The sequence below is a fragment of the Fragaria vesca genome, linkage group LG1, assembly GCF_000184155.1.
Source record: "Fragaria vesca subsp. vesca linkage group LG1, FraVesHawaii_1.0, whole genome shotgun sequence".
Taxonomy (NCBI): domain Eukaryota; kingdom Viridiplantae; phylum Streptophyta; class Magnoliopsida; order Rosales; family Rosaceae; genus Fragaria; species Fragaria vesca.
Window position 1 is genome coordinate 9,880,313 of NC_020491.1, and position 26,690 is coordinate 9,907,002.

Below are 26,690 nucleotides of genomic sequence, written 5' to 3' on the forward strand. Positions count from 1 at the left end.
GGTTGCGTTTAACTTTTAGATTCTGTGATTTAATCTTCACACTTAAATTATCGCACTGGATATAAATTTGTGAATAAGACTTGCCAAATAATCTATAATGGATGCATATTTCAATGTTTATTTTCCGATTTTGGCACCGTGTTATGATTGTGCTTCGAAGGCTTTCATATTATGGAATCATTGTGAGGAGAATATACTAGAGACATCGCAGACTGATTGTTGATGTCTTAATTATTCATAGTTTTTGTTTTTCTTCAATAATGAGCAGTTACATTGTAATGGTCAAGATTGGTAGTACACCATTCTAACAGTCAAGATAGGTAGTACCTTAGTACTGAAAGCTATTGTTACAGAAAGATTGCATTGTTCACTTCGTGTCTCAATGACTTTTCAACTGCTCACTTACACAATTTCACACTTTTACTTGTAAAAACTTCTTGGCTGGTAATTTATTTTAAAATCTTTGGTAGATCATCATCTTCTTATTCATTTTCTTATAGAGTTTCCTGCTTGGTGTTTGTTTTCTGGTGATCCTTAGTTGGCTTCTTGCTCATGCTCAAACATCATATGACTTCCAGGTTGATTTCTTGCCACGTGTAAAGAACTGCTTTTGTGTGACTAGGATCTAGTTTGCTTCCATGTTTGATTTTTAAGAATCATATGGATTGCACGATTTTGTGTTTACAGTGATTCAATTTTCTTGGAGTGGAACTTATCAGTTGCTCATGTGATGATTAAGCTAGCTTTGTGTTCAGTTCAGATACAGACCCCAAGTTTTTGTGGTGGACCTGTTATACTTATCTTTCTCTTTCATTTACCAAAGTTGCAGCAAGGCTTCTATGCAAATCTGTTCAATGTTAGTTTAGGCACTTATTGTTTGTGTTATCTGTGTCATGGCATTGGCAAGGCAGTTAAAGAAGTCTGAGGTTCAAAATGGCCTCTAAGCACATTAAAGGCCTCAAATAAACCTAATACTTATTATTTTTAAATAGTCTAACATAGTATACAAGAGAAATTTTCTTGATTTTATTCGGTGAGAGATTCGTAACGTGTAATAATATTTTGGTTTGATACGGTTATGAGTCATTTAATCATAATACTAACCTATATACATAGTCTTTACGCCAAAATCCTATCTCGCTTCCTTGTTTTGGTAATATTTCCGGTCTTAGAAAGTTTGAAGTCTTTTAATGTAACTCCAATATAAGAGAGGAAGAGTCAAGATGAAATATATTTAGATTTTATTTTACTCCAATACAAGAGAGGACGAGGCAAGTTCAAAGATATTTAGATTTTATTTTAAAAATAAAATATTTATTCTGGAAAGAAGAGACGACGTCGTATTAAAAAGCGAAGGCCTAGTCTTATTCACTCTCCGCATCAAATTCTCACTCTATCTCAGATCAGTGAGAGGAGCTGCGCGTAGCTTTTAAGCGGAAATATTAGAGCTCCGTTTTGGTTTCTCGTACCATCCATGGCTGAACCCAAAATCAAATACGATCGTCAGCTCAGGTGCTCTCTCTCTCTTCTCTCCGTTTCGCCCTTTACCATTGGCTCCACTCTCCTCCTTGGAGCTTTTCCGTTCCGTTTCCGCCGTGAAATCCATGTATTTTTGCCCTAAGGTTTTTTTTATTTTTTTATCTCCGATTGAAATCGCAGAATCTGGGGCGAGCAAGGCCAAGCAGCGCTGGAGAAAGCCAGCGTTTGCTTACTGAACTGCGGCCCCACCGGCTCCGAAACCCTCAAGAACCTCGTCCTCGGCGGCGTCGGAAGCATCACCGTCATTGATGGATCTAAAGTCGAATTCGGCGACCTTGGGAACAATTTCATGGGTGTGTTTTCGCTGCTTCTTGAATTACTTGTTTCGCTTTAACTATTTTTGAGTGTGTTTGCTTTGGTTTATTTTTGTAGTTGATGAATCGTGCGTCGGGCAATCCAAGGCCAAATGTGTGTGTCAGTTTCTTCAGGAGCTCAATGATGCTGTTAAGGCTAAGTTTATTGAGGAGCATCCTGAGGTTTTGATTCAGACTAACCCGTCGTTCTTTTCTCAGTTCACCTTAGTTATAGCCACTCAGGTATGGCCATAATAATCATACTCGAGTTTACGTTGCGAGTTGTCTTTTCTTGGTTGTAGCATGAGTTATTGAATGTGTATGGATCAGTTTGGTTACTCATATGCCTCACATGCTTTTTAGTGTACTATCTTTATTGGAATACCTGCATAGTTTTGCTTTGTATGCACCTGCTAGCGTATGCACTGAAATATCGGCTTTTGCTACCTCTTGTTGATTAGTTATATTTCTTAATTTCTATTGCCGTACTTGTTAAGTCAATATCCTTGACTGCCTTTTGTTAATTGCGTGATCAGCTGGTGGAAGATTCGATGGTAAAGCTTGACAGAATATGTAGGGAGGCCAATGTGCTATTGATCTTTGCTCGCTCTTATGGCCTCACTGGGCTTGTCCGTATCAGTGTGAAGGTAACGTGTTAAAGTTTGTTGTTGAAATTGTATCCCGTATTTTATTATTCTGGAAAGTGAGGACAGATCTTTTATACGATACATTGTGAGGGATGAGATAATGAACAGTTAAATGATATGGACATGTTCCTGATTGATTACTTCACAGTATATGGTTGGTTAGCCGAATGAAAAGTACTTTCTTTGATACACACTGATATGTTCTCCATTTTCTTTATGGTTTTCTGGGGGCAGGAACATACTGTGATCGAGTCCAAGCCTGAACATTTTCTGGATGACCTTCGTTTGAATAATCCATGGCCTGAGCTAAAAGGGTACTCTATTTTCATGTTCTTATCTAAGTCTTTCGGTTTTCTGATAAATAAGTTTTTGCATCTTGTCTTCCTTGATTGGTTTCAGCCGGTATAAAATGATGACCGGTATATGTCCTAGCCCAGAATGTTTTATTGGCTGATAACATGCATGTTTTATTTAGCTTCTATTCTGGTTTGGAATTTAATTTTCATTTACCAATAGGTTTGCAGAGACTATTGATCTAGATGTGTCGGATCCCGTTGCCCACAAACACACGCCATATGTTGTCATTCTTGTGAAGATGGCACAGGAGTGGGCCAAGAGTCATGGTGGTGGACTTCCAACAACCAGGGAAGAGAAAAAAGAGTTCAAGGTTTACCTTCTTGATTTGTAAAGTATCTGAATGTTTCAATTGCTATTTTGAGCAATCATCTAATTGCTGTTTAGCAACGTGATTTTTTTCTCTCGTGTTTTTGAATTTGTTATTAGGAGCGTATCAAAGCTAGGATGGCTGCAATTGATGAAGAAAACTACAGAGAAGCGACTGAGAACTCCTTTAAAGTCTTTACTGCTCGAGGAATCAGTGAGTATATTATTTAAGCATTGGTTGAAGGCTTGAAGCTGTGAGATTATTTTCAATTGAAGTGGGCTATTGCAAGTGGAAATTTGCAAAATAGGATAATTACATGTCACTAAAATCTGCAATGAATTTTTTTTTCTTTACATTAGGAACAATAAAATTAGTATTTGCTCAACTGAGCTACAAACTGCACTCAGTGAGTACACCAGTATAGATGCAGTGTGAGTGTCAAAATTGGTCAAATATTGCTCACTCCTTTGGGTTGGTATTGACTTTATGGTTTTTCACGCACTTCTTTGGAGTTTACCGTCATAACCTGTGTTTCAGGCCTGAATATTCATGCGTGAATATGAGTTCCCATTGAGCAGGTGGTTGATATTTCTTACTTTATGTCTCAGGTTCAGAGTTGCAACAGATAATCAGTGACAGCCGTTCTGAAATTGATTCCAGTTCATCAGACTTTTGGGTCATGGTGGCGGCATTGAAGGTTTGTGAAACCAAGATTGAATCTGTGGAAACTGGATATAGCGTGCATAAGTTAGATAATGTTTATCTTAGTGAGAGTATTTTCTATCACTTAACATTTATTCACATTTTCTAGAGTCTCCCCAACAGATATCCTAATGATAAGTTATGATTGGTTGATAATTCTTCAGAGACTAGTGTCAGGCCTGTCATTTTGACAGTGAAACTATAGTTTCAAAATGGTTCATTGTTCTTAGTTCTGAGTGTAAGGCGGTTTAACTTTGATGCATTGATAAGAAAACATAAATCCTAATGTTAATGGTTGCTTAAATCATATTTTTTGCATACCAAGTTTTTAGCTCGATGTAAATACAGAACTCAATGCTCATAGTTAAGAATGTTGTCCAATTGAGTGGTACAGGGAGGGACCACCTGAGTAACCTGACTGGGAGCCTTAGCTTTAACAAGGCCCTTAGAGATCTCTGCCATTTTCTTTGAATGCATGAAGGTTGCAAAACTTGCTGTCTCTTTTTTTTTTGTTTTTTGTTTTTTTGTGTTATCAAGTATTTGGATGCTCGTATTTATCTATCTCCACAATCCATACTATTTATTTGTTAAGTGGTATGATCCTAAATTTTTACTTTACAGGAATTCCTAGCAAATGAAGGTGGTGGTGAGGCACCCCTCGAGGGATCAATAGCAGATATGACATCTTCAACTGAGTTAGTAATCGACATCTCCTGAATTTCATGTCTCTGTTGTGCTTCAAAAAGTAATTTGTTGATATGAGTGCTTTATCTAACTCTTTTGTAGGCACTATGTAGCCTTACAGAAAATCTACCAAGCCAAGGCTGAGGCTGATTTTCTAGTAATTGACCAAAGGGTTAAGACTCTTCTAAAGAAAATTGGTAGAGATCCTAGTAGCATCTCGAGGGCCACTGTTAAAAGTTTCTGCAGGAATGCAAGAAAACTCAAAGTAAGTGTGGGGTTTTCTAGTGTCATTTACAGTACTTGTTTTCAGTAGTATTGCAATGAATTAGTTTAAAACGTAGATGGGTAGCCACTCAGATGGATAAAATCCAAATCTCATAGAATGTTGGATACCTTTACTTAAGGAAGTTTAATTTTCTGTGAATTGGAAATTTCACAAGCTTTACAGATTCGAGTACTTACAACATTATTCACCCTATCATCACTTTTTTGTCTCTGGATTCTGATTCATAGTAAGGTTATTGTTGAACTAGTTTATAGATATCTCTCTCCAAGAAGTTTCTTTTAGCTAAGAATGCAGTTTAGTGTATAGCTATTTGGGCTCAATATTGTGGTCTTTTAGAAAAATATATATAAAGCCTCATCAGGTTAGCTTACTTGATTTCAATTTACTGATATTTACTTTTAGGTTTGCCGGTACCGGCCTATTGAAGATGAGTTCACTTCTCCATCCCTACCGGACTTACAGAAGTATCTAACAGATGAGGATTACAGGTACAGTTACAGAAATACCTACTGTAGTTGTCTTTGCTGGTTCTTTTTTTTTTTTTTTTTTTTTTGTCAATTAAGGTCTCAGAATCATTGTACAGTTTTAGTGAATTTTGCAGTTAAGAATTGATACTTGCATGTTCTGTAGATCTTGTTCCATTATAATTTCCTACTGTCAAGTTGAAGAACTGTGTTAAATTTTTTTCGTAATATATATCATACTTTTTCTCCCCCCTAAATAGATGTCCTGCATTTTGCATCTTGAATTTTCAACACCAAATAGAAAAAGAAAAACGACATAGCTAGAAGCTTTTTCTCTGTGCTTTAAGTTATCACCATTTTGTTGTTATTTGTATAACAGTGTAGCTGGTGGGTTTTACATCTTGCTTAGAGCTGTTGACCGGTTTGCTGCTAATTACAACAATTTCCCCGGGCAATTTGATGGGTAACTCTCCTACTGTTTATGGTCATATTCTGTACAAATGTTTAATAGTGCACTGATTCCTGCATGCTCACTTTCTCCGTAGTGTGATGGATGAGGACATATCTAGGTTGAAGACAACAGCTGTTGGCCTTCTTAATGATTTGGGTTGCAATGGCGTAACATTGACAGAAGACCTTATCAATGAGATGTGCCGATTTGGTGCTGCAGAGCTCCATGCGGTTGCTGCTTTCATCGGAGGAATTGCATCACAGGAAGTGATTAAGGTTTGTGTAATTCTAGCTTATTTGTTTGCTTCTTTTTTCCTTTTTTAATAATATAAGAATGACAACAACATAGTAGTTGCCTATAATTGTCTCGCCAGGTGTTGCTCTCATGTGTAACTATCTGTATTGGTTTTCCTTGTGCTGTATCCAATGTATTCGCTCAATAACATTTCTTTAACACTTTAATGACAGCTGATAACAAAACAATTTGTACCCTTGTCTGGGACTTTCATCTTCAATGGCATCGACCACAAGTCTCAATTGTTGGCACTGTAGTGGGTCTCAGTTGAGGCCTAAGTTGGATATAAAATGACTGTAAGTTCCACCTCGGTATAGATTGATATCTACTGCTGATATTCATAATTTTTCCTCAAGGAACATACTGACCTTTGCTTTTCATTTGCAGATTACCTAGATGATTAGGAGTGGCCATTTTGCCCTGACTGCTTATTTACATATTTTGAATGGAGGCTATCTTGCTATTGGTGAGGGGTGCACGATTTGATGTTCTGCTACAATTTTCGCTATCCTGAATGAAAGAGAGGAGTATATAGAGGGAAACATGTAACGAAAAAGAGAGAAGTAGGACTAGGTCGTAGGAGACTTTTATAAGATGGAACCTCTAGTCACCTCCATCTTCCATCTTCCTCCTGTTTATTGGTTTGAGATGGTTTTGTAGTTAGGCACTTGAATATTGACTTAATATTTTTCTCGCCATGTTTTGACGACGAGTCCAGTACATTAGCTGGTAAGGTCGCACAATATTTGATGGAAAAATTTCGAGTCTTTCTATCATGTACTCATTGCCGCACAACATTTCATTAGAAAAATAACAGTAACATTGTCATATGATTGGCTAGGTTTTCTTATGGCGAAGTGAATTTGTTATTACTACAAGCATACAAATGCCTACAAATGGAGCTGATTTATGTTATCTCTAACTTTTTACCTGGATGGCATCCTCCGGTCAAATAAACAACACTGTTCTAAACAAAATAGCAGCTTTTATAACAAGCTTTGCACCTGTAGTTAGTACTTGTTAAGGTGCAAAGGTAAGTCTAATCACAAGATCCATCGCAAGACTAAGAAATGAAATCCTCCTAGCATGTCGGGCACAAATTGATGGACTCGTACATCTAAATCTCTGATACAAGATGCATTATGGAATACGGCACATCAAAATTCACAAATTTTGCGCCCAGTTGAATCTGCACCAATTAGCATAGGATCTTCCAATTGGAACCTGATGTGATTTAATGAGGAAGTTTACTTTCAAACCAATCTCAGCTACTTAACAGACCCTGAGTTCAAGTTTTCTAAAAAAAAAAAAAAAAAAAAAAAACAACAGACCCTAAGTTCAATCTTAAAGGTATATCCTTTTGTCTGGATATAAGATCCTATACAAGGAAAGTGCGAACAGTTCTCTTCAACTCTTGTGTTGATTACAGGAAAGTTTTACAGTATTGGTGTCTCCTCCCATCAACAGGTCTCACATTCAAGCCATGAGTCATTGCATTCTGAACTCAAGTCACTGTCACGAGTTTGAAATACAATCAATACAACAATAATTCAGACCACGCCTTATAAATTGCTCTCCTTGTCCTTCCTAGTAGCATTAGAAGAAGCTAAAAATCACAATATATTTCTCTAATCAGTTGTGCATCACATTAACCTTCAAGGCCACAAAGGGAAGTCTTGGATTGCATCATCTGTAACAGACCCTAGCACCTAGCCTAGGAATGGGGAACAATCTAGTGAACTTGGACTCAATTGCCACGGTTAGTATCATACTGTACATACAGCATTTTTGTAACCTTGTCATATTATAGTACTAATCATAAAACTGATAATTAAAACATTACTGTTAAGTGATACTCTTCTGTAATACATACTGCAAATATGTAGGAAATCAAAATAGAAGATAATGTCTAATTAAAAAAAAACACAGAAGACAATGAATTGATGCCAAGTTTGTCCAGCAAAATAGTAGAACAGTGTGTTTCTTCTTCAGTGACACGCCAAGAGTGCAAAGAGAAGCAAATATAAGACATTATTGCCCACATATACTATCTTAATGATGGAAACATATAAAGGAGAATAGAAAAGAAAGTAGCAAGCAAAACTTAGAAATCTTAAACTAAGAATAAACCAGAGAAATGCGAAGGTTTTCCACTTACAGACCACAAAAGCATTCAGGTATAACCATTATATTCATGAATTTTTTATAAAGCAAATTGAGATATTAAAGTACATTGTTTGTGTAAATTTTGCCAACATCATTAATTGAAAGTATGATATACAGACCACATGTTGTGAAACAAATTGAGAAAAAGAGGATGCCATAAGTACCTCCAACCTATTCCATTGGATGTAAGCAACAATATCATGCAAAGCCCCCTCTAAGTTCTTGGTTTGCTCCCTCTCTTGGACATCAGGGATAAGCTTCACAGGGACTTTCCCAAACCCAAGTTACCTTAAGACTTCTGTAATTTTTTCAGCAATCACAACATGTCTCTGATGAAATCAAGATTAAGTGTGTCCCGGACAATAAGGAACAATCCTAGAAAAACAACTACCGTTATCCCTGATGACATAATCGTCTGTTCCACTTCCATAGGGAGTTTTCTCCCACCCCTAGCAGCCTCTATAAGTATAAAAGCCAAGGTACCTCCATCTAGAGCAGGTAAGGGAAGGAGGTTGATCACTGCAAGATTAAGATTAAGCAAAGCAGCAAATTGATACAGTCCATCAAGATTCGACCTTGCAACTTCTGCACCAACAGCAATGATGGCAACAGGACCCGAAACTTTACTAGCTGTCTGCGAGAAGTTTAGAAAAGTCTGTTTTAAGCTATCCAATACATTGAACGACAAGCCCCAGAACTCTCTCCCTGTATAATTAAAAGCGTCCGCTACATTTTTGGGTTTAACTTTCGAAATCTTAACATTTGGTGATAACTGCACTCCAATTTTTCCCGTTCCATCATAATTCTCATCAGGGGTGACCCCAATCTCAAAATCCTGCTTTCCCCTCTCAACCTTAAGAACCACATTTCTGTTGGGATTTTTCTTAATCACATCAACAACCTCTGTGACAGCATTAGGCCCTCCTTTTGGCAACTGAATTCCATTAACCTCAAGGATCACATCACCAGCAAGTAACCCGTCTCGGGAAGCAGCAGAAAAGGGCCTTACCTCGGGCACAATAACCCCAGGATAGCCCTCTTGTACAGGCAAACCAACTGACAAGACTTGAGTAAAGATAATAGCATAGGCAAAAATGATGTTGGCAATGACACCAGCTGAAACCACTATTACTCTATCCAATATGGGCCTATTCTTGAGCAAATTTACATCATCAACTGGAATATCACTATTGGGGTCATTATCAGGAAACCCCACAAACCCTCCTAGAGGAAAAGCTCTAATGGAATACTCTACATTGTTGGCATTGAATTTAGCTAAAATAGGACCAAACCCAACTGCAAATTTACTTACATGGATGCCCTGAAGATAAGCAGCAAGGAAATGACCACTTTCATGAACAACAATGATGGCTGTTAAAACTGCAGCTGCCTCCAAAACTGACTGAACACTCTCAAAGTTGCTATAATCAAGACCAGGAAGTGCACAAGACCTCAACTGTAACCTTGTCCCATTTGGGTTCCCACCCTTTGGAGATAAAAATGGATCCTTGCAATGAAAGCTGAGGTCTGATGAAGAAAATGAGCACTTTGGGAGGTGGGTTTTGGGTTTTGAAGGAAACTCAGACCTTGAATTGGTTAACTTGATCAGAGACAGAGAAGAAGGTGGAGAAGAGGAGAGACTAATAACCATGGTTTTTCTGGGTGGGTGGGTATTAAGAAAGGTGAGGCTGCCAAGGTTTTGTGATAGAGGAAGGGATTGGATAATTCATAGTTTGTGTCTCATATTTGATTTTGTGGAGGGGAAGTGGAGTGACTCACTTGTCTTTGCCTGAGCCTCCCTCTTCGTGTCTTGTGTGACTTTTTGGGTAGATTGTAAGTTTTTTCTGACAGGCTATCACTTGGCTGTGGTAACACTTGGAGTTTCAATTCGGTTACTCATATGTGATATGTCTGGTGGAAGATTCAATGGTAAAAGTCCACATAAAAAAATCTATTTAGAAAAAAAAAAAACACGCTAGAAGGAGGGTTCGAACCTCCGACCTTGTGGTTAACAGCCACACGCTCTAACCAACTGAGCTATTCCAGCTTTGTTGGCTTCTTCAAAAAACATATGATATTTATTCGTGGGAGCCCTTCTAATGATAAATTGAGGACCAGTTGAGGATTTTTCGACTTATCTCACTTTTCGATCTTATATCCACATTTTGACCGTTCAATTTATAGATATTTATGAGTAGATCATATCTGCAAATTTTCAACCATATTGAAAATCGTTAAGACATTTATAAGTGTGATTTACCAATTATGAACTTGAACGGTTCATGTTTGACAGATTTGGTTCGTTTATTAATTTGATCTAATTTATTACCTTAACGATCACCGATTGGGCTGAAAATTTGTATGACTGATCTACTTATATAGACTTAAAAACTGAACGGATGAAATGCCAAGATATAATCGTAAAATAGGTTTTTTAAACCATAAACCAAAAGGCCCTCAACTTAAAAGTCCTCACTAGAAGAGCTCTCATTCATTCGTATAAATTAAAGCAAGCATTGTTAGATGTATTATCTTCCTCGAAGCATATTTAGATTCCCTTGCTATCCCAATGTACTCGGAAGAAATTACTAATTGAAACTCATTCAACAAGCCATTCTAATAACACAAATGACAAATCTTTAAGTAGAATACAAATATGTCTATTCGTTTAACAGATACGAAATGTTACAAAAAAATTACTAAAGATACAAGGGAAGAGCAATGAATTGAATATGATAGGCATGAGTAGCGTTGTACGCTGTCTGCAATTACAACATTTGACTCAAACTCTTTAAGTAGCAGTAGATGCTTTCTTGGTAGGTTTGTAGACGCTGAATTCTCCAAAATCCCTCCTACCACTGGTAAAAAAGAGTGCCCGAAATCAAACCCTTGACACAGATAAACAAAAGTTCAGAAGCTAAATGTAACCATGAATAAATTACTTGAAAATCTTTACTTATTCATCGATCTCATCTTTGGTTTAAGTATGTACCTGTGTGTAACATCCCAGCCGGAAGGTAAAAAACGAGGATGAACAGTTTCAACAAATACTTGTCTCCACCTTTGACAAAACTGACTAATACCATCTTCGCCAGATTCCTTTAACAGACGATCCACAACTTGCTTACCATGTGGACCGTGACCTAAGAGAGAGTGTTTTGATTTATGTTTACGTTTGGAAGTAGATCGAAAGTCTACTGATCCATTTGGTGTACTTTTATCATCATAATAAATACCATCTCTCGCTATCTCTGAATTTATGTTCCTCTCATTGCCGGGAGAAGCTTTTTCATCGATCCTCAGATCTAAAGAGGAGGTGCCTAAATCAGCATCCTTCACTGTGAAAACATCTTCATCTTGGTTCATCGTCGATATGTCATCTTCATTGGTGCAAGATTCATGTACAGTATAAACTTCTGGAGCATACGGAGTGGCAGGTGTTGAAATGCTAACACTATTTTTCTCCTCAGCATCTGAAGAAATACTTCCTTTAGAATGTTGAAAAGAAAACCCTTTCTTCTTCTGAAGTCGTCTTTTCTCATGAGGAGTCATCCCAACAAGCAAAGCCTTTTCTAAATCTTCCTCAGAAATTTGTCTCCCTCCATAAAATGTCATAACAATCTGCAAATAGAACATTTCAATTCATAAATTCATAACCCCTTTAAATAAACAGGCAAACAGGTTTTAATAACAGGAATAGTACAATCATGGTATAATGAATGATGAGCTCAACGCAAAGAATAGTAACATTTGGCCTCATGTTTGCTTTGTCGAATTACAGAAACACAATCTATGTAGTGATAATTTGCAAAAATGAAGAGCTACATATATATTCCTATGTACCTCTGTCAGTTCCTCACGGCGTTTGGATGGCATTGTTGGTCCATGGCGCAAAAGAGCCATAGCAGCGGTCCGCAACTGTAAAGGAGATACACCTGCATCCTCAGCATTTGTAACAGGCACAGATACCCCAGATAAAGATTGAGCATGTTGCGAATCAACCACTTTACGAACAAAAAGTGGAATCCCAAATTCTGCAGCAATCTTTCCTTTATACTTCTCTGCAGCGGCATGAGCAATTTCGTGACAGTCCACGCATAATAGAACGATATCATGAGAACGGTGGCTTTTCAAATGTTCAGGGAAATGCATTCTGTAGCACGAGGGAATAATTCGGTACCGTAAGTAATGGTTTCTTTCACCACAGCCAACACATATATTTTTCTTACTTTGAATATAAAAATCATTGCCTTCATCTTCTGGACGCCCTTTGGGCTCAAACAGAAGCATAATTGCAGGTGGATTTTCTTCAACAAGTTTTGCCAAATTCCGACGAAGATACCTGTAAGAACACAGCAATGACCATGTCAAATACAGATTTTGTTATAAAAGATGTAAAGAGACATGAGAATATATGAATGCTAACCATTCAAGCTTCCTGCGGTCACAGTAACAAAGCAAACGCCCATCATTTGCATAGATTCGGCAATTATGATAAACTGGGGATTTGCAGGAAAATTTTTGAACAAATAGCTTTCGAGAAGCCATTCGACCGGCTTGCTTTGGATTTCTGACCCCATTCTGTTTAGAAACCTGTGTCACTTTCATATTATAATTAACCAGTAAAGCATAGTTGAAGACAGACAGTGGGCAACTCCCTTTTTGACCCAGGCAGTTCTGAAGAATCATGGGTAAGAGATCATCAGGATTGCCTATTTTGTTCTGGAGTATATAATGAAAATCATCCAAATGACTGCAGACAACAGGAGATGGAGATGGGAGACCAAAATTGAAACTTAAATCCACATTATCATCAGCTTCTGCAATGGTGGTTAACATGTCTACAGGGCTAGTTGGAGCTTTTTCAGCGAGGGCAACAATAGCCTGATCTGATATTACATATCTCAAGCTTTCATCGTGTACACGAGCCTGGAGAGGAAGTCACGGCCACATGTTTATTATGTGTACAACAAATGAGATTTTCAATGAGACCAGTTCTGTATCTTTATCAATTTCATTTGTACAAGTGACCAACATAGTCTGAATCTCTATATATAAATATTTAGCGTCATTTGTGGTTGTCAAACTTCAAGAAAAGGTAAATACTAAGTTACTAACCATCAAATCTCTCCATGCACAAAACCGGCGCACAGCATTCTGAAATGAAACATAAACTATTGCATAAGAATGTAGTTAATAAGTAATGCAAGTTTATCATAAATGTGCCAAGGGGTGCAACCCTAGTACAATGACAAGAATCTAGAAGAAATACCGATTAATTTAAATCTACTAAATTAAAGTGGCTGGCAGCATCATGGTAGACCGGTCATAGAGCTACATAGAGAGCTGCCTCTCAATGCGGAGTCTAAATGATTTTCCCTTTAAAGACCTACTCCGTCTTTCTATCAACCAAAATGAACTGGAACACATATAAGAGTACTACATTTCTTAGAACTAATCTTGGATTGTCTTAACAAAAGTATCACCCATAAGCCTAATATCACTGAACTTAGAATTCTCCAAATCCCCTGGGCCATCAAACAATGACTAGAAAAAATGGTGGACAATCTTTGTATTACTTTACTGGATGTCATCACACATTCAGAGTAAAGAACATAAAGAAAATGAAAAAGAACAAACAAACCTGGATTTCATAAGATGCTGACAAAATGCCTTCTTGGCCATTTAAATGACGGCTAAATATTGATGAAGCAGCAGAGCCTCCAGGTGAAGCTTCTATGTCTTTAGTGTACAGTTGCAAACATGACATGTTTGAACGCCGACTAGCCTCAAGAACAAAACGTAATTTGTCATCGGGACAAGAGTTTTCTGATACATTAAGATATTTAGAATTTTTTATGCTACGACACAGAGAAAAAGTAGAAACAGCTTCTACAGGTCATCAACTGGAAAGCATGGCTAAGTTACGAATACTACCATTACTTCTTGTGATAAAAGGGTGTGAACACGCCCCAACAAGTCACAAATCACATCAATCCAAAAAGTCATATTGAGGTCATGAACTCTCCAGATAAAAACACCATAGAAGTGCAAACTTGAGCATAGAATGTTGCGGACTAGAGACTGGCTTATACTGGTTCTGTTATCTCTTTTATAATATGTTCATGTTTAATATGTTGAAATTCTGTCCTTTCTATTTAATCAATCCACCACAACAAGTGATATTTCTAGTGTCTGAAAAGAAGCTATGAAACCAAGAAAACAAGTGTACCGTTATCCAGCATATCCAGCTCAGCAAGTAAACGGCCTGCAATGTAAAGTAGGTAGTGTGCATCTGTTCGAGCATACTGCACCATTTCCATAGACAAAGGGCGTTGTCTCCAGTCTTCACGCTGCAAACCAATTTGATGATGGTTCAAATGCAAATCCTTTTATCATAACTTCACCCCAGTTGATGCCATGCTTATAATATTTCTTAAAGATGGCTATTACAAAAAACAGGAGAAAAATTACAATATCAAGACAGCTTCAAGGTCTAACCTGAAACAACTTGTTAGTGACGACACCACAGTAAGTTTCAAGTAAATAAGCCAGTGATTTCTGCGGTTTTGACAACACTTCACAAGCCTGCAAATAAAACAAACACAAAAAAAATTAATGAAATAGTTCTTCAGCTGCCTAACCACCTCCTCTCCCCCTCCGTCATCCATCACTTGGTCCAAAACAATCGGATATAAAGAGCTCACCTTTGCAGTATCAAACATATTGACAACATATATATGGAAGTCCCTTTGCAGCCAGAGAACATCACTATCTGCCCCATGGAACACCTACACGCACAATACACCACATTAAACTCCAAACAACAACACTGCTACAATCACAGCGCTGTCGCTCATAGTTACAACTTACTCCCCAAACTAAATAATTACCTTGCAAATACTAGCATCAACGAAAACTGGCCGCAAAACGCTCATACTGTCATGTAGAGCAATAGTATCCACCAAATAATCCTCCTTCTCAGTCGAAATCTAACCAAACACCGTCAAAATCAGAAACCTACACAAACACACTCACACTCATTCCACTAATAATTAGTAAATTTTACCTGTATCAAAGCAGTAAATCCCAAAAACGACCTCAAGCTGTGCTGCTCAGTATCAACCCCAAAGATCTTCTCTTTACTCAAAACCTCAACCATCTCCTCCAACTGACTCTCAGTCTCGACCCAAACATACGCCTCCCTCATTATCGGTTCCAAATTCTCCGTCACACATTTAAGCTCAATCGGCGGACTTTCCAGCAGCGCAGTGACCTCCGCCTCATACGGATGCGAATTCTGATTCTTATCTAATCACCAAATCAACTCATGTATCGTCCATAAAATCCAAATCAACTACAACTAAGAGTATAAATGTACTCATACCTGCGCCGTTGGATTCTTCAAGGCTTAAATGCTTGAACGGCGAGTACGAATTGTCGGCCAACACTCTCTTGAATCCGTGCTGCGGCTTCGGGTCGTCTAGTAAATAACAGTGAGTTTCGGAGCGTTTACGGCGGCTCCAGAAGAGGAAGAAGACCGAGAGAGCTGAGAGAGAAGCGAGCGCCACCACTATCATCTTCACCTTTTCTTTCTTCTCCATTTTTTTCTTTTTCGCCTTCTGAGTTTCTGGGCTTTCGCCGCTTCAAAGTTTACGTTTTTATACGACGCCGTGCAGCAGACCGTTTGCCGTGGGGCTTACGTGGCCGCATTGACCACACGACACGCCGTTTGCTTGGGCGCGGCAATTTTCCAATGTTGGGCCTATTGGGCCCGGCCTGAATCACTGTTTCCCTAGGTTTCACGGTTTCCTGATTCCTCCAAAAAAAAAACTCGTGTTCTCTATTTAAGTAGTGTGGCTGTGTCCAAAACCCTAATCAGGAGAGCAGGTTGTGCCTGCCGTGATGACGATGAGCATGGGGTTGTGCAAGATTGATGATCTTCCTGGTGAAGTAGTGATTGAAATCCTATGTCGTCCTCCTCTACGCTTGGTTTTTCAATGCAAGTGCGTGTCCAAAAGTTGGTTCAAACTTATATCGGATCCTTTTTTAGGGTTCGTTTTTTATGTCTACAAGGTGATAAGCCAACCATAATAAGTGGAATGATTTTACAGGGCCATTATAAGGAGGATGATTTGAGAAGCCGGCGGACATTGAGTTTTCTCCCCTCTATTGGAACCTTAGAAGAATGGCATGAAAACTGGGTGGTAGAGGCGACTTATAATGACTTAGTTTTGTGTTATTGCCCGGACGAGGAGGGTGAGAGTAAATCTGGCTGGACCATATGGAATCCATATATCCGGAAACGAATTACTCTTCCTCCTTTACGATTTAGAAGTTTGACAACCAGAAAGGGAATCATATGTGAACCCTGCTATTATTACAAGGAAGAAAATGGTGCTAATAGTAAAATCGTCCTTAATCTTGAGTATAGGTGCAGGGTCGTACATATTTCTAAATTCAGAGCTGGTTTTGTAAACATGAATATCTATTTTTCCGAAACCGGAGAATGGAGAGAGTTCGATGTACCATTGCCGGAGATGCTGGAGTCTTATAATGAGAATGCAGGCGTTGCTTACCGTGGAAAGTTATATTGGCTGTTCATACGTCGCATTGTGGAGTTGGATGCTTTGGCACTTGACAGTAACACCAGCAGTGGTGATGTTGCTGTTAAGTACTGTCGTGTCATAAAAACTAAATTTGATGAGCCGTACTTTGGTGTATGCTGCAATCTAATGACTTGGTTTTTCTTTTCATACAATGTTTTGCTCCTGTTGCTAGCTGCTACTTCGCTATCTTCATGTTCTCTATGTCCTTTGCTCTTGTTCTCTATCGTTTATTTCCCAGGCTTAATTTCTTTCAGTAGTGAATTTACTTATTTGAATTATTTCTGTCATGTCCGGCACGAGCAGTGGACTAATAGAGCAAATGCTCGTCGGATCAAGGTTCTTATTTCTTCTACTGGAATGACATTGATATATGTAGTACTAGTCTAAAAGGGGATCCGGATTCTCTCCTAACAACTGTCTCCTAATACTTCCTAATAAGTCAATCATGACTTTTCATTTTAGACCAACGGTCAAGATCACTCAAACCTATTTTCACAACTACTCAACTCATCTCTCTCCCCCTCAAAATCTCGTATGGTCTCTCAGAAAGACAAATAAAAATAATTCTTTTCCATCGCTCTATCTCTCTTCCCGTTCTCGAATTTATGCCTCTCTCCGCCGGTCAACCGCTGGCGTCGGACTCCTCCGCGGAGGCACCGGCACGGCCTCTCTCAAGCTAAATATACTTGCCTAGTAACTCATATCAGTCATATAAGTAAACATGGATGAACTTATAGTGCGGCCCCAACGATCTATGTAGTTAAGATTAGCACCATTCTGAAGAAGTAGAATAAAAATTTCGGTGCAGCCTTCACACGATACCAAATGAAGAGTTGTTCTCTTGTCATAGTTCACAAGATTCGGATCCACGCCTTTCTCCAACTCTTGCAACACCCCTGCTTTATCACCCTTACTCAAACAATATAGCAGCTTGTATGGACCTACTGGGGTAATCCTTTTAGGCTTCTGCATGATTCACACCAAGTTAAAGTCTTCAACTTTTCGCTTCTAAAATTGCACAGCAAAATCATTTGTTCTTAACTTCTTATACATGATGCTTCTTAAATGGTCATGAACGTCACGATACATTCATCTCTTAAGCTTAGGGTATCTGTTGTAGTCCATTAATCAATTCTTTTACTTGTTGATGTTTAATCTGATGACTATGGAAACATTGCCAGGAGATGATCATATATATGAATTAATTTGGTGATGAGGAAATGGGCAGGAAGAACATCGTCTAAACAAATGCTGCTACACTGCTAGTCTGGTGCCTTCTTTTCGGTTCACCACCTGCAACATGCCAGTAATGTATCAGAAATTAGAGAACATGAAGACAAGAAGTACAAAACATTTGATCATGACGAGTAAGAGCCCTTTTATAAGCTGCAACTGTGAGTAACATACAGACAAATATTAATATAGATATTAGAAATTCTTAGGGATGTGCAGGCGCCAGAGAGAGGCCATGCCGGCGCCTTCGCGGAGTAGTCTGACGCCGGTGGTTGACCGGCAGAGAGAGGCAGAAATTCGGGAAGGGGAAGAGAGAGAGAGAGCGATGGAAAAGAAATTTTTTCTTTCTGAGTGACGATACGAGATTTTGAGAGAGAGAGAGAGAGATGGGTTGAGTAGTTGTGAAAAACTGAAAATAGGTTTTGAGATAGATTTGAGTGATCTTGGCCGTAGGTCTAAAATGAAAGGTCATGATTGACTTATTAGGAGTATTAGGAGACAATTGTTAGGAGAGAATCCGGATCCTCTAAAAGGTGCTTGGCATGGTAATTAGGTTATCAAGTTACTGAGATCGATGGATTGAAAGAACTTCAGTTAAGTTATTCCATGATCATTTCATTCACTTGGGTTAAGACTTCGGAATAGTTCATGAATGAAAAATTGGTATGGCATAGAAGTGCCACTTCCAATCCCACACCACCACCCACACTGCCTTTTCAGGTTCCTTTCTTAATTACCGGTCTCCCGACTACTGCATTTGGTTTAAAATCTGAAACTGAGAATTCGATCTTGAAGATACCAAAACCAAAAAAGGAATGGAACATATATATGGGCTCAAGCCTAGAGAGAATTTTGGGCCATAAAACCTCAAATAGGTATATATATATATATATATATATATATATATATATATATTTTCTCAGCTGCAGACGTCCACACCGATTTTTTGGTGCGGATTTCCATTTTTGCACCACTTCCCAATCGAATTTCCTCAAACTTCTTTCTAGATATATCTAGATCATCTTGTGTAGATCATCTTTGTAAAATTTCAGCCAATTTGATGATCGTTAAGGCCCTTAAAATCGAAAAACAAATCTGACGGACTGAATTCTGTCCGGTTCAGGTATATAACAAAAAAAACGCAAATTTGAGGGTCTTAACGATCACCAAATTGGCTGAAATTTTGCAGAGATGTTCTACACAAGATGATATAGATATGTCTAGAAGGAAGTTTGAGGAAATTCGATCAGGAAGTGGTGAAAAAATGGAAATCCGCACCAAAAAATCTGTGCAAACGTCCGCAGCTGAGAAAATCTCTATATATATATATATACTTGCAGCCTGTTATGAATCTATCTAACAGCCCATTACCATACATGAGAAAAAAGAAAACTTAGCAAGTAGGGTTTGTTCACTTCTCTCACCGCACATACGTTCTCCTCTTCCTCTTCACACAGACGGCACCAGGCGCACGGCGTACCAATCTTCTCTCAGTTCTCCTCTTCTCATTCGCTCTTGCCTTTTCTTCAATCAACTCAAGATCCCATGTATCAAATCCTTAACACCCATTTCAAAATGTTTCTCTTTAGTTTTTCAATGTTGAATTGGGATTTCTCTGCTGTGCTCCAGTTGGGTTTTCTCAATTTGTCTGCAAAGACTCAAAGTAAAAGAAACAATTTCCCCTTTTTGTATATTTGTATAATGATAGCAATAATAATGATTCTGTGATTATAGAGGTTGAAGTGAGTGGGTCTGGCAAGGTTACGATTTAGTTAGTTTATTGTTGCTTAGAACACATCTAGTTTTTTTTATTTATTATTTAATGGGCTGGATTTGGTTTTATGTGTATGTTTTGATTGAAAATAAAAAAGGTATGAGGATGAGCCTCTCATTCCAAACCTCCAAAAAAAAAGGTAGTGCACTTGAAAAAATAATATAGGTAATCATCTTCAAAAAACAAAAGGGTTTGCGTTTGATTATAGTGGAGAGAAATAATGCCAGAATTTAGGTTTAAGCTTGCATTCTATATAAATGTCCTAATCGAAGAAGATGAAACACTGAAGTATTAAACGTATTGAATTCCTATTTTTACTGGTTTCACGTACTATTTGTCCCTCTTCCCAAAGTTAATTTGTTCTCTATTCTCGCGTGTCCAAAACTAATCAGGGGAGCTGGTTTTGCTACCGTAATGATGATGAGCCTGGGGTTGTTCAAGATTGATGATCTCCCTGGTCAAGTAGTGATTGAGATCCTATGTCGACTTCCTCTCCGCTCGGCTTTTCAATGCAAGTGTGTGTCCAAAGGTTGGTACAAACTGATATCAGATCCTTCTTTTAGGGTTCGTTTTTTATGTCTACAAGGTGAAAAGAAAACCCCAACCATAAGTAGAATGATTTTCCAGGGCCGTTATAAGAGTTTAAGTGTTTCTTGGGAGGATTCATTGATAAGCCGGGGGGCAAGGTTTTTTTCTCTCCTCTAATGGAACTCTAGAAGAAAGGCATGAAAAATGTGTGGTAGAGGCAACCATGACTTGGTTTTATGTTATTGGCCAAACGAGGAGGATGAGCTTAAATAGGACTTGACCATTTGGAATCCATATATCAATCAATAGGTTGCACTTCCTCGTCCACTTTGTAAAAAATATGCTACGACCACAAAGGAGGGAATCATATGTGAACCCTATTATAGTCACAAGGAACAGATTGGTGGTAACAGTAATATAGTCGTTAATGTTGAGTATAAGTGCAGGGTCGTGCGAATTTCTATATTTCCAGTGTTGCTCTCAGACCTAATAACAGCAGCTAAAACAGAGAGTAACAGCAGCATATAACAACAGCAAACAGATGAACAGATTACTGTAGGAAAAATCCCAACATATCAAATCTATGCAAGAACAAAGAATAAACAGAACACAAAGGATTTAACGTGGTTCGGCAATAGCCTACGTCCACGGAGCAGCAAGGAGAAGGAAATCCACTAACAAACAATAGTTTGCAAAGTGACACAGCAGCTCTGTTATCACAGCAGCTCTCAAAGTGTATTACGGCAGCAAACAAAACAACTACTCCCTTAATGGGAGAAACCCTATTACTCCCCTTATAAAGCCTTAAGATGGCTTTTACAAAACAACCCTTAATCCAATACAAGATTAACATAGACAAAATGAGCCACTAAACAACTATCTCCACCTTGGCGAGATTTGCAGACATCATAACAGCAGCTGCACTCACTGAGCCTTCATACCCTGCAGAACCAACAAACCAAGCTCCTTGCTGCTCAATCAACTTCTTCAAACATTTACAATATTAGCCAAGTCCAAACAATGTTCAAACTTGGCAGCATCAACAACTTTTGTCAACATATCAGCTGGGTTGTGTAGGTATCTTCTGCAGAGAAATCTTCTTCTTTTCAACAATGTCACGCACATAATGAAATCTAACATCTATGTGCTTAGTTCTTGCATGATACACTTGATATTTAGCCAAGTAAATGGCACTTTGGCTATCACAATGAACCTCCACCTTCTTCTGACAAATGCCTAACTCATTTATGAGTCCCCGCAACCATAAAGCTTCTTTAAATCCTTCTGCTACAGCCATGTATTTAGCCTCTGTGGTTGACAAGGCTATTGTATCTTGCAACACAGATCTCCAACTTATAGGCCCTTTGGCCATGGTGTACAAATAGCCTGTAGTAGATCTTCTTTTATCCAAATCACCAGCATAGTCAGAATCAGTATAACCAACAACAAATTTTCCAATCCCAGCTGTGTTTCTCTCAAAACATAAACCCACATCTCTAGTCCCATGTAGATATCTTCATATCCATTTAGCAGCATTCCAATGCTCTTTACCTGGATTATGCATATAACGACTAACCAAACCAACCGCATGAGCAATATCCGGTCTAGAACAGACCATAGCATACATCAGGCCACCAACCAAATTAGCATATGGAATATTTTTCGTATACTGCTTCTCTTCTTCAGTTTTGGGACATTGTAAAGCATTTAGTTTGAAATGACTAGCCAAAGGAGTACTTACAGCTCTTGTTGAACCATGAACTCCAAATTTCTGCAGCAACTTTTCCAAATATTGCTTCTGTGTTAACCAAACCAGACCTTTTTCTCTACTGCGGGTAATCTCCATTCCAAGTATCTTCCTTGCTTCACCAAGGTCCTTCATTTCAAACTCCTTCTTCATCTGCTCTTTCAACTTTTCTATCTCCTTCATATTCTTTGAAGCAATTAACATGTCATCTACATATATTGACAAGTAGATGAAAGATCCATCTTGCAGCTTCTTAAAATAAACACAGTGATCATATTTACTGCGGGAGTACCTCTGTCTGCTCATAAAATCATGAAATCTCAAATACCACTGTCGCGGGGATTGCTTCAAACCATACAGTGACTTGTGCAATCTGCATACCAATTCCTCCTTTTCATTCACTTGAAATCCATCCGGCTGAGACATGTATATCTCTTCATCTAAGTCACCATGTAAGAATGCAGTCTTCATATCAAGTTGCACCAATTCAAGGTCAAATTGGGCAACCAAAGTCAACAACACCCGAATAGAACAATGCTTCACCACAGGAGAAAAAATCTCGTTGTAGTCTACACCTTCCTTCTGTGAATATCCCTTTGCTACCAGCCTCGCTTTATATCTTATGCCTCTGTAATTATCAACACCTTCCTTCTTGGCATATACCCATTTGCAACCAATAGCTCTTTTACCTTTAGGCAATTGAACTAAATCCCATGTCCTGTTCTTCATAAGAGAATTCATCTCTTCTTTCATTGCTCCATTCCATTCTCCACTTTCAGGACTAGCTACAGCTTCCTTGAAGCTTGATGGGATCTCAGCAACGATAACAGGATAGGCATAAGCAACACAATCTTCAAATCTTGCAGGCTTTTTGATTGTTCTCTTTTCTCTTCTCACTGCAATAGGCTGCTGTTCAGGGACAATAGAAGCCACATCATCATCTTGGACATGCAGCTGTTCACCATTCACTTCTTCATGTTCTTCTTCAATTTGAGGCCCTTGAGTCGGTTGTTGAGACTTGGAAGCTTGAGAAACTACTTTGTCAAGCTCCACCTGTTGAACATCTCTCCCATTCTCTCGCGGTGATCCAACATTAGCCTTTTTCTGCTGTTAAGCATACTTGCTTCATCAAATGTGACATCTCTGCTAATCACAAGCTTCTTCAACTCTGGGCACCACAACCTGAAACCTTTGACACCACTACTAAAACCAACAAATACAGCCTTCTTGGCTCTTGGATCAAGTTTAGTTTCAGTTACACGAAAATAAGCAAGACAACCAAATATATATAAATAATCATAATCTCCTGCTGGTTTTCCAGTCTATACCTCAATGGGAGTTTTACCTCCAATTGCTGCAGATGGTAAGCGATTCACGAGGTGACAAGCATAGTTGATAGCTTCTGCCCAAAATGATTTGCTCAAGCCGGATTGAGCCAACATGCACCTCACTTTCTCCAACAAAGTTCTGTTCAACCTCTCAGCAACCCCATTCTGTTGCGGGGTTCCGGGTACCGTGAAATGCCTGACTATGCCTTTTTCTTTGCACACTCTTAGAAAAGGATCAGATTTATACTCTCCACCATTATCTGATCTCAAAACTTTGATTTTCTTCCCCGTTTGGTTTTCGACCATATTTTTCCAATTCAAGAAAATACTCAACACCTCAGATTTGTGCTTCATTGTGTAGACCCATGATCTTCTAGAGTAGTCATCAACAAATGTCACAAACCAATGCTTACCACTCTTAGAGGCCGTTTGTGTAGGTCCCCAAACATCAGAGTGCACATAATCAAGAATTCCTTTAGTTTGATGCACAGCGGTGCCAAACTTCACTCTTATCTGCGTGCCTAAAACACAATGCTCACAGAAGTCGAGCTTGCAAGTTCTTGCTCGTTTCAATAGGCCTTGTTTCACCAATCCTTGAAGAGCTTTTTCTCCCGCGTGCCCAAGTCTCATATGCCACAGCTTGGTATCATCAGAATCAGTACATTCTTTCACAGCAGCAACACTACCAATTACTGTTTCTCCCTGCAGCAAGTACAAATTGCCATGTCTGTTTGCTTTCATCACTACTAAAGCTCCTTTTGATACATTAGTAACACCATTCTCCATAACAATTCTATATCCACTTGCTTCTAAGACTCCCAAAGAGATTAAGTTATGTCCAAGCATAGGAACATACCATACATTGGTTAGTTCTCTAACCACACCATCATGGAGCCTCAACTTGATTGTCCCAATTCCCTTTCTATCATGTGGATAGTCATCACCCATGAACACACTTCCGCTAACACTTGTATCTAATGTTGCAAACCAATCTCTATTGCGGCACATATGTTGAGAACAACCACTATCCATGAGCCATGAATCAGGATCAGCAGACGCAACATAACTAGTTCCTTGGACATTGAGAACAAAATCAGACTCGTCCTCACTAAATGCCACATTGGCATGAGTGCCTTTGTTCTTGTTTTTCAACTTCGGGCAATCCTTCTTCCAATGTCCCTGCTCATGACAAAATGCACATTCATCTCTCCCCAAACTTTTTCTGTTTTTGGAGTTTCCTCTTGGACGAGAATGAAACTTTTTTCTACCGCCGTAATTTTTCCTTTCAACTGCCCTGCCTCTAACAACCAAACAATCTGAGGTAGATGCAGTGCTCTGCTTATCGGCATGTCTAATTTCATAATTCATCAAAGCATTAGAGACTTCTTCAAACTTAATAGTACGTCTCTTTACCATAAAGAAGAGTAGTTACCAAATGTTCATACGAATCCGGCAGAGAATTCACTAACAGCATAGCTTTATCTTCATCTTTAATTTCTTCATCTAGATTCAACAAATCAGCAACCAATTTATTAAAAGCATCAAGATGGTGAATCATCTTCGTACCTTCTTTGTACTTGAAATTGAACAGCCTCCTCTTCAAATGCAGACAATTCTCAGCACTTTTCGTCATGTATTTGTCTTCTAACTTCTGCCAGAGCTCCTTTACTGCCGTCTCCCGCATCACATCAAACTTTTGCTGCTTCGCCAAACATAAGCGAATCGTAGAACAAGCCATCTTATTTATCTTTTGCCAATCTTTATCTGACATATCCTCGGGCCTATCTTCCAAAGCCATATCCAAATCTTGTTGAGTTAACACATCTTGCACTTCGCACTGCCACATCCCAAAGTTGTTTGTACTATCAAATTTCTCCACCTCGAACTTTGCATTCTGAACCGTTTTTCTTGCAAATCTATCTGCATCTCCTTTTTCATCACCCATCTCCTCAAATTAGAGTTGCAACTGGCTCTGATACCAGTTGTTGCTCTCAGACCTAATAACAGCAGCTAAAACAGAGAGTAACAACAGCATATAACAACAGCAAACAGATGAACAGATTACTGCAGGAAAAATCCCAACATATCAAATCTATGCAAGAACAAAAAATAAACTAAACACAAAGGATTTAACGTGGTTCGGCAATAGCCTACGTCCACGGAGCAGCAAGGAGAAGGAAATCCACTAACAAACAATAGTTTGCAAAGTGACACAGCAGCTCTGCTATCACAGCAGCTCTGCTATCACAGCAGCTTTCAAAGTGTATTACGGCAGCAAACAAAACAACTACTCCTTTAATGGGAGAAACCCTATTACTCCCCTTATAAAGCCTTAAGATGGTTTTTACAAAACAACCCTTAATCCAATACAAGATTAACATAGACAAAATGAGCCACTAAACAACATCCAGATGACACTTTTCTAAACATGAAGATCTATTTTCCCGAAGCTGGTGAATGGAGAGAATTTCATGCACCCTTGCCGCAGATGGGAAGGCTCTACAGTTACCATGAGCATGCGGGCATTGCTTACCCTGGAAAGTTGTACTGGCTGGTCCAAGGTTTCATTATGGAGTTGGATGCTTTAGCACTTGACATTAGTACTAGTAGTGAAGATGTTGCTGCAAAATACTGTCGTTTCATAGAAATTGTATTAGATAAGCAGTTTGATCGCCGAATTATGTGCCTAGGTCTGTGCCAAGGGAGTATGCGGGCCATGTCGATCGATAGCGATCACATTCGTAGCTGGGAGTTGAGGTCAGGAGATGATGATGATCATCATCATGAGCAGTGGGGCAAATGGCGCTTTGTTCACCGAGCTTCGGCCTCGTTGTTGATTAGTGAGAAGATTATGTCGACATACAACGGATATGTGGAGGTTGATAATGCGAGTGAGAATGTGCTACTATCTTTGGACTCTTTGGATGAGGATACCGTTTATATGCTACGGAAAAGCGGAGAGGTCTGCAGGTACAACGTTGTCACCGGAGCATGCGACTACGTTCCTCTTGGTGGTCCATATAGCATTTTCGGGGTACGTATGGATCCAATTACGCATCCGTGGTGGCCAACACCACTTCCTAGGGTTAGTAGTCCCCGGCCTTCTCAATTTTGGCACTGACTAAATTTTCATTATAATGTATTATGTGATGTTGCATTAAAACAATAAGCAGTTCTTACGGGTTCTGTGCTGGATTATTTGCGGAATGACTTTGTTTTTCTTCTGTTACGTTCATTTTCGTGCTCTTCTTCTTAGTGAATTTACTTCTTATATGTATGTG

General features: G+C 38.8%; 3 protein-coding genes and 1 non-coding gene across 5 annotated transcripts; 1 reads left to right on the top strand and 3 right to left on the bottom strand.

The window, feature by feature from the left end:
* Window positions 1-1,373: 1,373 nt before the first annotated feature.
* LOC101291861 (NEDD8-activating enzyme E1 regulatory subunit-like) lies at window positions 1,374-6,850 on the top strand. Its single transcript, XM_004287897.1, has 15 exons — window positions 1,374-1,512; window positions 1,660-1,832; window positions 1,912-2,075; window positions 2,369-2,479; window positions 2,714-2,793; window positions 2,996-3,146; window positions 3,263-3,356; window positions 3,752-3,840; window positions 4,467-4,540; window positions 4,632-4,794; window positions 5,218-5,303; window positions 5,659-5,742; window positions 5,825-6,005; window positions 6,198-6,320; window positions 6,412-6,850. Exons 1-14 carry the CDS (start codon window positions 1,475-1,477, stop codon window positions 6,279-6,281), a joined length of 1,572 nt encoding a protein of 523 aa, XP_004287945.1. The 5' UTR covers window positions 1,374-1,474; the 3' UTR covers window positions 6,282-6,320; window positions 6,412-6,850.
* Window positions 6,851-8,362: 1,512 nt separating this feature from the next.
* On the bottom strand, window positions 8,363-9,932 carry LOC101292155 (putative zinc metalloprotease slr1821-like). Of its 2 annotated transcripts, XM_004287899.1 has the most exons (2): window positions 8,936-9,932; window positions 8,363-8,824 (listed from the first exon to the last, which is right to left on the bottom strand). In XM_004287899.1, the coding sequence occupies exons 1-2, from the start codon at window positions 9,839-9,841 to the stop codon at window positions 8,507-8,509; spliced, it is 1,224 nt and encodes a 407-aa protein (XP_004287947.1). In that variant the 5' UTR covers window positions 9,842-9,932; the 3' UTR covers window positions 8,363-8,506. The 2 variants fall into 2 exon arrangements, with proteins under 2 accessions (XP_004287947.1, XP_004287946.1); XM_004287898.1 differs by having other exon boundaries at window positions 8,363-9,932.
* Window positions 9,933-10,163: 231 nt separating this feature from the next.
* On the bottom strand, window positions 10,164-10,237 carry TRNAN-GUU. The gene has a single exon. It is a non-coding gene; the product is annotated as a tRNA-Asn (tRNA).
* Window positions 10,238-10,790: 553 nt separating this feature from the next.
* LOC101292630 lies at window positions 10,791-15,794 on the bottom strand. The gene is made up of 12 exons (XM_004287900.1): window positions 15,578-15,794; window positions 15,260-15,501; window positions 15,084-15,182; window positions 14,898-14,981; window positions 14,692-14,778; window positions 14,423-14,543; window positions 13,835-14,019; window positions 13,309-13,347; window positions 12,617-13,119; window positions 12,034-12,532; window positions 11,183-11,811; window positions 10,791-11,048 (listed from the first exon to the last, which is right to left on the bottom strand). Exons 1-12 carry the CDS (start codon window positions 15,792-15,794, stop codon window positions 10,982-10,984), a joined length of 2,772 nt encoding a protein of 923 aa, XP_004287948.1. The 3' UTR covers window positions 10,791-10,981.
* Between the last annotated feature and the right edge of the window lie 10,896 nt (window positions 15,795-26,690).